The sequence below is a fragment of the Canis lupus genome, chromosome 30 (genome assembly GCF_003254725.2).
Source record: "Canis lupus dingo isolate Sandy chromosome 30, ASM325472v2, whole genome shotgun sequence".
NCBI classification, from domain to species: Eukaryota; Metazoa; Chordata; class Mammalia; order Carnivora; family Canidae; genus Canis; species Canis lupus.
Genome location: NC_064272.1, coordinates 35,772,828 through 35,789,321, shown reverse-complemented (window position 1 = coordinate 35,789,321; position 16,494 = coordinate 35,772,828). Strand labels below are relative to the sequence as shown.

The following is a 16,494-nucleotide window of genomic DNA, read 5'->3' as shown; positions in this document are numbered from 1 at the left end:
TGAATAAGAGATTTAAGGCAGCTTAAATATTAACTGTTTTATTTATTTGTGTATCTCTGGTACCTAAAGTGAGATGGGTATGCAATGAGTATTTGTTAACTACCAATGGAATACAAAATCAGTAAGTAGATAACACTTTTTGAAAAAAAAAGATAGAAATAAAAAGGTATCAAATATGCTTTGGGAGGAAACATCTTGAAAATTTTGAATACTGAAGTAAATTTTGTCAAAAATTGTATATAGACACAAAATTTCTCCCACAAGATGGGAGAGAGGTATAATAATTGTCCTGCTGGATAATAAGTGCCAAAATCAAATAGAATGTTAAAGTAGTGATACAAAGGATGAAGTTGATAAGAACTTCCTGAAAGTCTACAAAAGTTTCTCAGGGGTGATTCTGGAATATAGTTTTGAATAGAAGATTGAGTTTACCAGATTGTCAATGGGGAAAAGATATTTTAAACAAAGGTAACAATATTCTTAAAATTGTGGAGCGTAAAACAACATGGTACTTTTGGTTGAGCATCTGCCTTAGGCTCAGGGTGTGATCCTGGAGTCCTGGGATTGAGTCCTGCATCGGGTTACCCACAAGGAGCCTGCTTCTTGCTCTGCCTATGTCTCTGCCTCTCTCTCTGCATCTCTCATGAATAAATAAATAAATAAATAAATAAAATCTTTTTTTTTTTTTTTTTTTTTAAAGAATGGAGACAGGGAGGGAGATACATTTATGAAATATCCTAGGATAATATAATTGTGGGCTTTCTATGTCATGTAGAGAAGATTGGAATTTTAAAAAAGGAGGAGCAGTTTGAAGTGTATTTAGCAGAGGATTTGAACTGTGGAAGATGGACCAAAGAGAGGTAAAATAACTGAAGGGAAAGACATAATACATAAGCCAGTTGAGGTAGTGGGAGTGTGTGATTCTGAGTCCTAAATTAAGGTATATATAAAGATAATGTGGAGTAAGATACAGACCAGACGTTTCTGTGATTTGAAAATATATTTGCTGCTATCATTAATAATATTGCTCTCTTATTTCCTTTACTTGTTTAGAATTATCCTTCAAGCCATTGGCTTATCAGTAAATTTAGTAACAGTTATGTGGTAGGCATTGAAGATAGAAAATTCATAGTGCCAGGGATCTTACCTGAGTGTATAATCTAGTGAGTTTTTTGGGGGGTCTCTATCACTTCTGGGGATGTCAAACTAGGAAATTTTGACCAAATTGCTTTGCAGAATACCCATAAAGAATGAGCAAAATATATTTGAAGGCATTGGAGTACATATAAATAAGTGAGGTTCTATAGAGTTTATATCTGCAAAAAGGAAACCCAGGTTGACAAGCACAGCATGTTTGGACTGCTTTGTTGCTAGAGACATTCCTTTATTCTGGTAGAGGAGTGCTGATTTTGAAAGAGCCGAATCTGAGAAGCGGAACAGGTTTTCTTGAGATTTAAGAAGAAGGAAGAACCTGCTGGCAACTCCTATAGGCTTTCTGCTTGAGACCTTAAAGGGTTACATCTTAGAAATAAAGATAAACTAGAAATAGATTAGGCATTTAAGGGACTGAAGCCCAGTTTAAAATCTTAAGTTCCAATTGGGTTAAAAGACTATAGAATTCCTAATGTTTTTAGCCACTTGCTGCCAGGAGCAAATTTATTCTCCAGTGGAGGAAGAGATCATCCTAGTGGTAACATTATCAGTATGATTTTTCATATACAGGATCCAACATTCAGTTTTTTAACTGAGAATTTTGTTTTAAAGACACACATGGAGTGAAACCCAACATGAATAGAAACCAAGAGAAGTGAGACAATAGACTGTACAATCGGAAATCCAGGAAATGATGTTAACAGAAATGAACTATAAAGTAATAATGACATCAAGAAATTTTTTTAAAAACAATATTTTTATAAAAGAATTACAAAGAAATTCTAAGTTTAGGAAAATCTAGAACTAAAAGGTAGAGTGAAGTTAAGAACATGATGATAGTTTAAAACAGATATAACTTAAGAGAGGATTAGTGATTAGGAAGATAGGCCAGAAGAAAATACCCAGCCTGATGAAAATAGGAAAATTCAAATAGTATAAGAGACATATGGGGCATAGTGAAAAGGTCTAAAATAGATGTAAGAGAAATTCTGGAAAGATATATGTGAGGAAAAAGAAAATGCTATCTTTGAAAATATAATGGTTGGGAATTTTTCCAGAACTTAAAACAGAAAACAAAAAATCCAACAAGCACACATTTGTGAAGTTCTATGAATTCAAAGCATTGTAAGTACAAGGACAGTCATAGTAAACTGAGAAGCATCTGGGGTTTGGAGACTGGGCAGTAGGGAGCAAGTACCGTTAAAGAAGCAACCATAAGACTGGAACTCAGGCTTTTAGGGCAAGCAGTGGATGACAAAAGACAACTGGATATCTTCCTTAAAACTAAAGTATGTTATTTGGGCAGTAGCTAAATTATTGGCATTGCAGCTCAGAGATGCAGGAAGGAATAAAGAGCAATGAACATTATAAAAAAGGGGGGGGGAGGGTGGTGAATCTAAATGAATATTAACTAAATTAGGCAAAGATAAAAATATCTATTATGGTTTATTATTTATGTAGAACTAAAATAAATGAATATAATAGCATTGAAATCAGGAAGATAGTACATGGAATTTAAGATATTCTAAGATCTTTGTATTAAACGCCAAGTGCTAGTAGATGTTTTTTCTGTTAGACATTGATAAGTTAAAGATATGTGTTACAATTTTAGGATAGCCACTAAATAGTAAATGAATATAAATTTGTCAAGTTACTATAGGGAACAAGTAAAATAAAAACTCCAGTAGTCGAAAAAGAAGCAAGAAAGAAGAAAAAAAAAGCGATATCAGGAAAGCAGGACAAATAGCAAATAATAGATGGTTGATTTAATCCCACAAAATATCAGTGATTGTGCTAAATATACATGGATTTATTACTCCAAGTTGAAGTGATATATTATCAGACTTGATATAAAACAAAAGTAAATTACTACTTATAAGAAAGATACTTTAAATATAAGCATATTAAAAAGTTAAAAGGATGGAAGAAGCTTTAGTAAATCTGAACAAAAGTAGAGCTGATATTGCTATATTAATCTCAGCATTGCCAGAAATCAAAAAGAATATTTGATAATATGATGGGGTCAGTTCATCAGGAAGCGTGCAATTCCAAATTTATAGGTTCCTGATTTAGACTCAAAGTATATAAAACAAAATTAATAAAACTAAAAAAGAAACATGTAATTCTAGTGGAACTGTAGTGGAATGTTTTAACAAACCTTGCTGAATAGAGAACAGAATAAGCAGACAAAAGAAAAAATCAGTCTGGTTATAGACTATTTAAAGCACCCAGAGGATGGAGCAGGTGCGTTTATGGGTGCTCAATCCTGCCTGCCTTTAGGTTAGAATGCCAGTTTCCATAGGCTCAAGGCCTGTATCATATAAGGATATAGAAGAATTTTCTTTTTCCTGTGGATATAGATTTTTAAAGCAAATACTTATTTGACATACATAGATAACTACAAATTTACAAAATGTAAAAATTTATTCATAGACTGTACCATAACACAAGGGCCAAATTTCAAGGATTGAAACCACACATATTTTAATAACATATAGTCTCAATGCTGCTATTACATTGAGAAAGTAGCCATAGATAAAGCATAAGTGAGTGAATATGATGTTCCTACAGCAATTAAAATGGATGCTAAGCAAAATAAGTCAGAGAAAGACAAATACCATATGTATTCACTCATGTGGAATTTCAGAAACAAAATAGATGAACATAGAGGAAGGGAAGGAAAAATAAGATTAAAATGAGAGGGAGGCAAACCATGAGATGCTTAATTCTAGGAAACAACATAGGGGTTGCTGGAGGGGAGGTGGTAGGGGTATGGGGTAACTGGATGATGGGCATTAAGAAGGGCATTTGATATAATGAGCACTGGTTGTTATATGCAACTGATGCATCACTAAATTCTATCCCTGAAATTAGTAATACACTATGTGTTAACTAATTTGAATTCATATAAAGAATTTTAAAAAATGGATGAACTTTAGATGCATTCTACAACCTGGATGTGTCTCTGAAACTGATGTTGAGTTGAAAAAAACGTGAAAAGAGTATAGTAAGATTTTCTTTATATTAGATTTATAAATAAGTGAATCTTATCAGTGGTATTGGAATTTAGGATAATAGTTAACTTTAGCAAGGAGCTCTGAATTGTCATTAAGATGAGGAAGGATTTTGGACTGCTATTAACATCTTTACAAGCATCCATATGCTTGTTATCCATGCTACAAACAAGAAGAAACGGAAAAAAACCTTTTAAATTACTGAGCTGGGGTGACCTTCATATAGCAATTACTTTCTTGTGAAATTATTAAATAAAAGGAAAGAATTAAGCATTTACCTTTCCCAAATTTGCATGGTATCCTTGAACAGGTACCATGCTAATCTGTGTATTGTTCCAGTTTTAGTGTATGTGCTGCTGAAGTGAGCGCAGGCATTTACCTTTCCCAGTTAGAGTAGCTACGGTTTATACTACACCATTCTTATTTACAGGATACTAATAATACCCAAAGAATGATAAAAATCACAAAATCGCTAATTTGTAAAACCACCGTGTTAGTAGAGAAGTGTATGAATGTTATCAGTGCATACTAAAGCCATCAGGTGGCTGGGGTATTTACTTGGTGCCTAAATATTACTGCAGTATAGAAACTTCTTTAGATTTTCAGGAGCCTTATTCTGAAAAACAGTTCAAAAGCATCACAAGGATTATAAGATTATTTCCCAGTACAGAGGAAAAGTAAACAATAGGGGCTTAGTAGTTGAATAGTTGCTCAAGGCCTGAGCTTTGACCTTTTTAAATCTTGGAATTTGAATTTTTTAAAAAACATTCTAAGGGCTGTTCCCTTTTTAAAAAACATTCTAAGGGCTGTTCCCTCCTCAAAGAGTTAAAAATAGACCTGCCCTATGACCCAGCAATTGCACTGCTGGGGATTTACCCCAAAGATACAGATCCAATGAAACGCCGGGACACCTGCACCCCGATGTTTAGAGCAGCAATGTCCGTCCACAATAGCCAAACTGTGGAAGGAGCCTCGGTGTCCATCAAAAGATGAATGGATAAAGAAGATGTGGTTTATGTATACAATGGAATATTACTCAGCCATTAGAAATGACAAATACCCACCATTTGCTTAGACGGACCTGGAGGGTATTATGCTGAGTGAAATAAGTCAATCGGAGAAGGACAAACATTATATGGTCCCATTCATTTGGGGAATATAAATAATAGTGAAAGGTAATAGAAGGGAAGGGAGAAGAAATGGGTAGGAAATATCAGAAAGGGAGACAGAACATGAAGACACCTAACTCTGGGAAACGAACTAGGAGTGGTGGAAGGGGAGGATGGCAGGGGGTGGGGGTGACTGGGTGATGGGCACTGAGGGGGGCACTTAACGGGATGAGCACTGGGTGTTATTCTGTATTTTGGCAAATTGAACACCAATAAAAAATAAATTTATTATCAAAAAAATAAAATAAAAAAATAAGGGCTGTTCCCCCCACCAAGGGTTTTATTTTACCAAGTGAAGTATATATGAACTTCATATGATATCAGTGATCACTGGAGACGATGGTTTTCTACCTTTCCTAGGCATTGTTTCTTTAAATTCATTGTTGATAATCAACAAAAACTCTTTTGATGGTTTAGAGTCTTGTGGGAGAAAATAGGCTTCTTCATTTTATATTTTTATTTAGTGTAGTCCTCATAGTGTGACTAAAACGATTCCAGCCCTAAATTTTCACCTGAGTGGCATACAAATAGCATTGTAGCAAAAAATATGGTTGTCTACTTTTTAATGAAAATAGACATACTGTATGAAGGTTTTGTGTAACTGAAATCCTACATTCTTCCATTATGTAGATTAGAGATTTAAAAGGGAAAAGTTTAGACAGTTCTTTTAAGCCTGGCAAAAGCTTTTCAGTCTTTGTTATCATATACTTAACTATTTTTTTGCAAGATGAATAAATTGTGAATTTGTTATTTCCTAGGAGGAATATAGAACTGAAGGTATCAGCTGGCACAATATAGATTATATTGATAATACCTGTTGCATAAATCTTATTAGCAAGAAACCAACAGGTCTGCTCCATCTTTTGGATGAAGAAAGCAAGTGAGTAAGATTATTTCAATTTTGTTATTGGCCATTTGGGCTCATGTCCTTTTAAGTCTTAAATTTTCTTCTTACATGATCAAATAAGGAGCCAAACTTTCCCTTTTGTGAATTTCATTGTGTGTGTATGTTTCTCGGAAATTGGATGAACTTTAATATTGAATGCATTTTTTTCCTTGATTTTTTCCAGATTTCTTCTGCAGTTACTTTCATGTTAAATTTGTTGGCATTTTTTTTTTATTACATGTTGCTCTCTTCTTGAATTGAGTTTTATGTGAGATGTGTTTGTAGTTTTCATGTTTAGCAAAAAAGAACATCGTGATAGATTAGTAATGTCTGCCACCACTGTGCAGGCAGTAGCAGCATATGCCAAGTATTTGACATCTTTTGTCAGCACTGTGTAGTATATCAAATTTATGTATAAGCTTCAGAAATAAAACTTCATATGGCATCCTCCAGTGTGTTTTCAGTGTCCAATAAAGTATTATTTATAGTTAAATTATAAGATGGCAAATCTAGAACTGGAGAAACTGAAGTAATGGAGAATATGTTTTCTGTCATTTTTTACTAAAAAATATTTAGTAGCTGAATTAGCTCACTTGATTTCTATCTACAAATATTATATCCATTGAAGTAGGATAGAAAATATTGGAGATTAACTGTCCTAGGTGGGATGACCATCATCAGGTTTGAATGGGACAGTCTAAAGTTTATGCTTGTCCAGTTTAGTTATTAAAAGTGCCTACTTTTACTTTCAAATATCCTGGTTTGTATGGAAAGTTGTATGTCACTCTTAATATGCCATAAACATGTAGAAATTGTTCGGTAGAAATATGAAATAATATGGTAGAATGCAAAATATATTGAAAACGAGAATGCTAACAGTTACGTCTACCACTAGTCTATTTCCATTAATCTAAATGAATTAAAATGTAATTAGCACAAAAAATATTTTATGTACCAAGTTGTGTATAAGTGTTTTTTGTATTGCTTTATATGCCCCAAAACATATATTATCTTTTATAAAATTGTAAGATTAGTGGTTCTTAACTGTGCTTACATACCTTACCCTGGTGTATTTTATTTTGGAAAGCTTCATAGATGATTTTGATACTCATTGTTGAGCACTATTGTGGTTGATGTTAAAATATTAAGCAGTTCTATTTGTCTGAGGTATTTTATGATAACAAAAAAACCAGAGTTTAAGCAAGTCTAGAAAAAGATCAGATAGGTGAATGAGGGACTTGAGATTCAGACACTCCATGTATTTCTAATTAGCTTGTGCTTTTAAGTATTGTCCTATAATATTTCTCTGTAACACTTGGACTGTAGAATGAGAAGTTTAGGGTTGCATTTCATCTCTATTACCTTTGGCAAATCTCTGAATATTCTTGGTTCTTAATTTTTTGGATGTAAAAAGGAATTGATGGTGAGAAATGATAATGCTGTCTGCTATATATCTTTCAGTGGTTGTGAGCAACAGTTGAGGTAGTTGAGTATATAATGAAAACATGAATAGAGGAAAGGGTTCTTTTCTGGCTTGTCATTCTTTATGTCAAATATTTTGAGTTCATATCTTATTATACAAAGACTTTATTTCCCTGGTCAGTTGCTACCTCACACAGATATAAACATTGCCCAGTAAGAGAATATCAACTTTCTGCCATTACCTGAAAGTTACTGGGGGTAAGCCACATGGCCAGAAATAACAGAGACAGATTTTGGCTCAGTATAAAAAAGAACTGTGTAATCATTAGAGTTGATGAGCGGCTGCTTTATAAAGTAATAAAATTGTTTTGCATTTTCTGTCAGTGCTGTCAGTGTCTTGTTGTAGGTAGGAGATTGGACTGAATAACTTTTTTTTTTTAAAGATTTTATTTATTTGAGAGAGAGAGAGTGCAAGAGCATGAATGGTGTGGAGGGACAGAGGGAGAGGGAGAAGCAGGCTCTCCAGTGAGCAGGGACTCTGATGCAGTAGTCTCTCTCAGGACCCTGGGATCACAACCTGAGCCAAAGGCAGATGCTTAACTGACTGAGCCACCCCGGAGCTTCTGGACTGAATAAACTTTTTTTTTTTTTTTTACATTTTATTTATTTATTCATGAGAGACCCTGAGAGAGAGAGAGAGAGAGACACAGGCAGACTCAGTCCCAGGACCTCAGGATCATGACCTGAGCCAAAGGCAGACACTCAACCATTGAGCCACCCAAGCGTCCCTGGACTGAATAACCTCTTAATTGTTCCTTCAGTTATGCTTCTGTATTCAGTCCTCCATAAAATTTTTTTATAAATCCTATTATTTTTTTTCACTTTATGTGTCATTCCTGTTGCTTTTATCTCCTCTTGTAAATGGACCACTTTGCTCTGTGCTTTAATATCCCAGAAGATGCAAAGGCATGAAATGTTTTCTCTCTGCCAGAGATGGGTTGAAAATAAATTAGTCACATTTAGGAAGAGCTATTTTGAGAACCACTTAGAGTAGTTTTCCTCTAAAAACTGTTTGTTCTCTAGGGAATATATAACATGAAATATATCCTTAGCAGTTTTCCTGCCTCATTCAGTATTGTTTATAGTGTTTCAGGTACGTGGTCTGAGGTCAGAAAGTTTTGTTTAATCTTGTCTCTGTTATCTGTTGGCTGTTTGACCTCAGCCAAGTTATTAAGCTCGACTGTAAAGGATGCAGTATGAGTTTAGAAAGGAGTAGACATGGGCAAAGTTAGGTATGAGCAGGATATTAGGAGTGTTACCAGTCTTTCCTTCTGTATTCAAAGTGTGATCTGCTGACAGCAGGACTGGCAGCACCTTGAAGCTTGTTAGAAATGCAGAATCTCAGACTTCCACCCCAGACTTCTTTTAACAAAATGAAGATCGGAGCTTTCATTTAGAACAGGATTTTGTCAGTCTTCCCTGCTCATAAGAATTAGCTGGGAAACTTGGAACATCATCACCCTAGCATCAGTTCAGTAGAATCACAGGAATGGGTCAAAGCATTGGTATTTTTGAAAGCTAAAGAAACACAGAAGCATGGGAGCACTAAGGCTATCCTGGCAGATAGCCTTTGGGAAATACTGGTTGGAAGAGCTTTGAAATGCACAATAATGTCTGATTTGCCTCTGTTCCAAGCTCTTTTGCTTGATATTGTATGTTGTACGTAGTATGTATGAATATAGGACATATCGAGAGCTTTCCTTTGCATCCTTTTTTTCCCATGAAAACAGATTTAATAATTATAAACAACATATTAGCAAAAGAAATCAGACAATAACCTCCTGTTTTGTCTCTCTTTGGTATATTAGCCATTTTGATAGGTGCATAGTGTCATCGGCAAATAACAGCAATGATCCCTTCCTTTCCAAAGCACATGCCTTTAATTTTTAAAATGTGCTTGTGATATTATATTATCTGACATTCTTTTTTTTATATATATTTTAAAATTTAAATTCAATTTGCCAACATATAACACCCAGTACTTATCCCATCAAGTGCCTTCTTCAGTGCCCGTCACCCAAATACCCCATCCCCCCACCCACTTTCCCTTCTGCAACCTTTTGCATCCTCTCTTGTTTGGAATAAAAACTGTTCTCATATATGTCTTCCTTTGAAAATTTCTTTTCTCCATTTGGAAGTAAGAAAAAAATCATAAGCTTTTTGATTATTCAGAGGATTACTTAGAGACAATGAGATGAATATCCTTCCTGAAGAAAAGCACCCTGCTGTGAAGTAGTGAAGTAGTAGTAGTAGTTTGCAGAGGTTGAGTTGGGTCTAGTCTTAGAAGCTTGGTTTTGGTCTTTTTGCTGTTATGATCCATAAATTTTCCTCAGTAGGGGAGATACATGATTAAAGCAATGTTATAGGAAAAATTTGATATTTGATTTTGATTAGGTAAGATTAGAGTCACTGACACTACTGTAGAGGCTGTTGTACTCTCTATTTCAAATTGCAAGAGTTATATTCCATTCTAGAATGGCTATAGAGTTCTGGAATGGACAGGAGAGCTGGATGGTAAAGATGTTTTGAGGAAGCGATAGTTTTGAATATAAAAGCAGGTCTAGGTGACTAGGAGAACATGGCAATGTTGGCAATGTAAGAAAGTAGGTAACATTTATGTCCTCCCTATAGAATGCCAGCTTGCTAGTGTTAGATGCTTTTACTAGTGTTATTTAATTCTACTAACACTATGATACCTCATTTTACTCATTTATGGAACTCGTTCTTAAAGCATGCCAAAGGTCACATACAGAACTGAAAATCTAAACTTATAACTATCTGACACCAACACCCATTCTCCTTCCTGATTCTAATACATACGACATAATTAACTATTTTTGTTGTAATTTTGGAATCATTTTTACACATTAGATTTTGTATTCAACATTTTTGCAACCTCATGTCATGTTATTTGTCATTATTTCAATTATAATGAAATGAAACTATTCTCTGAAGGATACTTGCTTTTTCCTTTTTCTGTCAGTGATATTTCTTCTATATGAAACTCCTACTCAGCCTTTGACATTTAGCTCATAATTGCCTTCTGTATCTTCTTTGAACCTTTCCATTATTTCCAACCGTTAGTGATTTTTCTTTTCTGAACCTTTTTTTTTTAAAATATGTTTATTATTTGAGAGAGATTGAGAGAAAGAGAGGAGAGGGAGAGGGACAAGCAGACTGCTGAGCATAGAGGCTGGCGTGGGCCTCAATCCCAGGACCTCAGGATCATGACCCGAGGCAAAATCAAGAGTTGCAAATTTAGAAAGAGGGAGTAGAAAAAGAATAGTTAGGTATAAGCAGGATGTTAGGATGAGCAGGATGTTACACTTATTTTTTAGTTTGTTAGGAGAATCAAATTAGATAATATAAGTGAAAGCTCTTTGTAATTTGCTATAAATGTGTGAGATGGCAATGTAATGATAATCTATTAGAAAAGATTATGTATTAACAGATGCATCTTTCTTTAGTGTTTTTGTTTTTAATTCCACTTTCCATAGGCTACAAATCAAACACTGCTAGATAAATTTAAGCATCAACATGGAGAGCATCAACATGCTTAACCAACTGAGCCACCCAGGCGCCCTCTTAACTTTTTATCCCTATATTTGCTATCATATAATTGTTTCTTAATAAGTATGATTTGAATGATCCCTAGAAATAAAATGCTCATCAGTGAGTATAAACCCATTGAGGCATATTTGAAATAATAATAGATACAGTATAAAATTATGTAGTTACTGGTAGAGGTAAGAAAATTGCTACTTAATTTATATATGGAGAAATAGGAAAACAGAAAATGACTGTGGACTTAAAGGACCTGTCTAAATTGAGAGATCATTTTCTTTCTGGAAGTTCTTGTCCCCAAATAATGTATCAGTTGAGTTGTATTATCCCATGGGTTACAGAAGGTGCCACATGGTGCAACCTGAGCTAAATATCTAAAGACCGGAGTTAATTTCTCAGTCCTGCTACTTGCAAAGTGTGAGTTTGGGCAAATTGTGGCTTTTGATCCCTCATCTATAAAACACCAATCCTTGTTACACTCCCTTTTTAGCTTTTTAGAGAATCAGATAAGTGAAAACTTTGTAATTTGCTATAAATGTGTTAGATGGCAATTGATTATAATGCATTAAAGACTATATTAACAGCTGCATATTTCTTTAGTGTTGTTGTTTTGTTTTTAATTCAGCTTTCCACAGGCTACAAATCAAACATTGCTAGATAAATTTAAGCATCAACATGAAGAGAATTCTTACATTGAATTTCCAGCCGTGATGGAGCCTGCTTTCATCATAAAGCATTATGCTGGGAAAGTAAAATATGGGGTAAAGGTCAGTAGATTTCTCATTAATATGTCTTCAGGGTAAAAATGTGTTCTTTACTGTATTATCCTCCCTGTCACACTGCCTTTTCTGTAGTTTATGGAGGCTCTTGATCAGTAACAGTTGGAGATGGAGACATTTTATAAAGATATTACTAACATTCAGATCCTTCCTTGCAACATATTACTTACTGTCTGATGTGATATTTTTGTTGGTTCCCTTCTACAGCTAAAGTCAATATCAGTCCCTTCTAATAGTATTTTTTTTAAATCTGAAGAATAGATACCATCAGTATATCTTAAACTCAGTATTTCATTATATAGTTTGTTGACTTTTTCTCTTCTTTACATCCATGAGGCTTGATAGAGGCTTCCATGTCTTTATGCACCATTAGGTATTTGTGAGCTTGCACTCATAATGAGTATATTGAAACTTTTGACTCCTGTGGAGGGGAGTCTTCATAATTATGTCCATTTTTTTTATTACAATTAGTGAACCTGTTATCCTTCAGCCACTTGATGTTTAAGCATGTCATTTAAGATAATTTCCCAGGCCAAGGCAGTGATGGTGTGGAGACTGGTAGAGCAATGTTTTTCTTTGGGTCTTGAGGTGAGAGTCATAACTAAAATCATTTACTCATTCAGTCGTTACTGATTGACTTATTTTGGAAGTGTCTGTTAAGTACAGACTATGTGTTAGACCCTGTGCTTGCTGTTTGGAATGATTTGGTGATAAATGATTTGATTGTGTGTGTGTGTGTGTGTGTGTGTGTGTGTGTATAATATAGATGAGTGGGCTATTGCTATAGATAAATGAATGGATTCTAGGAGAGAAGGTAGTGAAATGGTGGATTTTGAATTTGGAGATCCATGAATATTTCTCTGAGAACTTAAATTTTGAGAGTTAACCCAAAGCAAGTGTTAACTTTGGTGAGGAGTTGAGATGATGAATATTCTAGAGGCCATGAGATAGGAAAGAATTAATATGTTAAAATAATTGAAAACAGGCCAGTGTAACTAGATTATGGTAAGCAAGGGAGATAGTGGCATGAAATGATTTTAGAGAATGGATAGCAAGTTAATTCTTCATGGCTTTTAGGCAAGTTAAAGGAGTTTGATTTTTGTTGAAATTATTATGGGAACCATGAAAAGATTTTAAACAAGTTTTTGTGTTTTTAAAAAATTGCTTTGATTACTTTGAGGAAGAAGCAGCAGCAGAGGATGAGAGCGGAAGCTAGGAGATCAATTAGGAGCTTTTTTAAATAGTTGAGGTGAAATATTAAGGTAAACTGAACTACAGGGGTGGCAGTGGAGATGGAGGAGATGTAGCTGATTATGAGATATATTTTGGAGTTATAATCAGTAGAACCTGATTGAGTAACTGATTTCTGACTATAGCTGATGAGTGAATTTGAGATGCTATTTCCCGAGATGGAAAAAACAGAAAGTCAAAGATTTTCAAACAAACATTAAGAGTAAAAGAGTAGAATGATGATTCCTAGGGCTTGGGGAGTGTGAGAGAGTAGAGGAAATTTTGGGCAAAGTTAGAAGATGAATAAGTTCTGGAGATCTAATGCACAGGATTGCGATTATAATTAACATTGTGATAATAGCATTGTCCTCAAACTTCTTAAGAAGCTAGATTTTATTTTTGAATTTAATTTTTTCAGTTTTAACAATATATTTAACCCAAAGTAATCAAAATATTATTTTAACATGTAAGGATTAATATAAAATTATTTGAGATATTTAACTTATTTTGAAATATTAACTTATTTTGTGCTAAGTCCTCAACATCCAGTGCATGCACTTAGTACATGTCTCAGTTTGTACTAGCTGTATTTCAAGGGCTCAATACTCACATGTGAGTAGTGGACAGCATCTATTCTAGAAAAATACATTGGGTAGAGTAGGGAAATTTTTCTTAAACAGGGGGCCAAAAGCATCCAAACAACATTGATAAATTGGATTTAATCAATTTGGGAACAGTTCATTAAGCAAACCACTACATTAAGAGAATGAAAGTACAAACCACAGAGTTGGAGACACTCCCAATGTGAAAGAATTGTATTTAGAATTGATGAAGAACTCTCACAGATTATTAAGAAACAGATAAATCAATAGAAAAATGGGAAACTGTGGACTCCTGGGTAATGTTTTTTGTATAGATATTTTTATATTAAAATACGATTTTATTTTCAAAAATAGCAAAATGTTTATAAAAACCATTCAGTTTTGATTACGTTTCCTGGGAAATATTTTTTTTTAATATTTTACTTATTTATTCATGAGAGAAAGAGAGAGAGAGGCAGAGACACAGGTAGAGGGAGGAGCAGGCTCCACGCAGGGAGCCTGCTGTGGGACTCGATCCTGGGACCCCAGGATCATGCCCTGGGCCAAAGGCAGGCACTAAACCACTGAGCCACCCAGGTGTCCCTCTGGGAAATAGTTTTATATTAATTTTATTTTATTTTTAAAGATTTTATGTATTCCCCATGGGGAGCCTGATGTGGGACTCGATCCAGGACCCTGGAATATGACCTGAGCCAAAGGCAGACGCTTACCCACTGAGTCACCCAGGCATACCATATTAATTTTAGTATAATATTTATTTTTATATATTCCTTAAGCTTGTTGATGTATATTGTACATATAATTTTCTCAGAAATGGTTTCATAATATTTTATTCTATCATACTTATTTATATATTATATATAAACATTTATTTGTTTACATATTTCTAGTCATCCCAACATATATTTTTCATTATGAAATACTACCATATTAAAAAATCATTGCCATATGTATATGCATGATGATTTTTCAGTCTAATTAGCTTATATGATTATATTATAGATTTTGTATTTTTCTTAATTTAATTTTTAAAAAAGATTTTATTTATTAATTCATGAAAGACACACACAGAGAGAGGCAGAGACATAGGTAGAGGGAAAAGCAGGCTCCATGCAGGAAGCCCAATGCAGGACTTGATTTCGGGACTCCAGGATCATGTCCTGAGCCAAAGGCAGACACTCAGCTGCTGAGCAAAGCATCCCTAAATTTTAATTCTTTATTTAAATTCATTTAATTAACACATAATGTATTATTGGTTTCAGAGGTAGAAGTCAGTGATTGAGCAGTCACATAATACCCAGTGTTTATATCACATGCCCTCCTTATTGTCCATCACCTAGTTACCCATCGCCCCACATCTGTCCTCTCCAGGGACTCTCAGTTTGTTTCTTATGATTAGGAGTCTCTTATGGTTTGTCTCCATGATAACAGATTTTACATATTCTCACCACAGAAAAGAAATGATAATTATATGACCCAATGGAGGTATTAGCCAATGCTATAATGGTAATCATATTGCAGTATAAAAATGTATCAAATCAACACATTGTACACCTTATACATTACATGTCAGTTATATCTCAATTAAAAAAAAGATTTTAAAAATGCAGTTTAAAATAAAAACAAGAAAACTTGAGTTTAAAATCATACAATGAGGTGCATAAATCTAAAGTGTACAGATTTCTGTTACGCCCCTTCCCAGCTCATTCGCCGTCACTTAGAGGTAACCACTATCCTCATTTATCCTTAGTTTACTTGTTATTACATTTCAGAGAAATGGAATCATACAATATATACACTTGGGCCTGTGATTATTCATGCTTATTATCAGATAGGTTGAAAGTAAAAGGATGGAAAAAATATATATAGAAAGTAAAAGGATAGAAAAATGATATATATGATATATGATATATATATCATACAAACCCAAACTAAAATAAATTATTATCACACAAAGTAAACTTTAAGTCAAGAAATATTATTAAAGATAAAGAGGCACATTTCATAATAATAAAAGGGGCCAGTTTGATAGAAAGACACAATCCTCAAAAGTTGTATTACCTATGGGGATCCCTGGGTGGCTCAGCGGTTTAGCACCTGCCTTCTGCGCAGGGCATGATCCTGGAGTCCCGGGATTGAGTTCCGCATCAGGCTCCTGCATGGAGCTTGCTTCTCCATCTTCCTGTGTCTCTGCCTCTCTCTTTGTTTCTCATGAATAAATAAATAACATCTTAAAAAAAAAAAACTTGTATGTACCTAATGATTTGATTCAATATATAAAAACCAAAGAGAGAACAAAAGTAGAGCTAGAAAAATCCATCTAGTTGTAGATTATATATTAAAATCTATAATATTTTAAATTTTATAATATTATAAAATTAGTAACTAACTGAATAAGACACAAAATCAGTAATAAAATTGAACAGCATTATGGAAAACTGACCAACTTGGCATGTCATAAGGATAGGTAGACAGTCTTTGAGTGTTTAGAAATTAAAAATAATTCTTCTGTGTAAACCATGAATCAAAAAAGAAATCACAATTATAATGCTAATTTTATTTTTAAAAAGATTTTATTTATTTATTCATGAGAGACACACACAGAGAGAGAGAGAG

The 16,494-nt window shown here is 34.1% G+C and overlaps 1 protein-coding gene and 1 non-coding gene across 14 annotated transcripts in view; one reads left to right on the top strand and one right to left on the bottom strand.

Annotated features, from left to right (window-relative positions):
* Positions 1-16,494, top strand: part of MYO9A (myosin IXA) — a 263,941-nt gene that overhangs the window by 101,417 nt on the left and 146,030 nt on the right. For all 13 annotated transcript variants that reach the window (XM_025472276.3, XM_025472279.3, XM_025472280.3 and 10 more), the window contains 2 exons: positions 6,094-6,215; positions 11,893-12,034. In XM_025472276.3, the coding sequence (XP_025328061.3) occupies positions 6,094-6,215; positions 11,893-12,034 (264 nt within the window). The remainder of the gene's footprint in view (positions 1-6,093; positions 6,216-11,892; positions 12,035-16,494) is intronic.
* On the bottom strand, positions 4,432-4,535 carry LOC112676239 (U6 spliceosomal RNA). Its single transcript, XR_003146405.1, has one exon. It is a non-coding gene; the product is annotated as a U6 spliceosomal RNA (small nuclear RNA).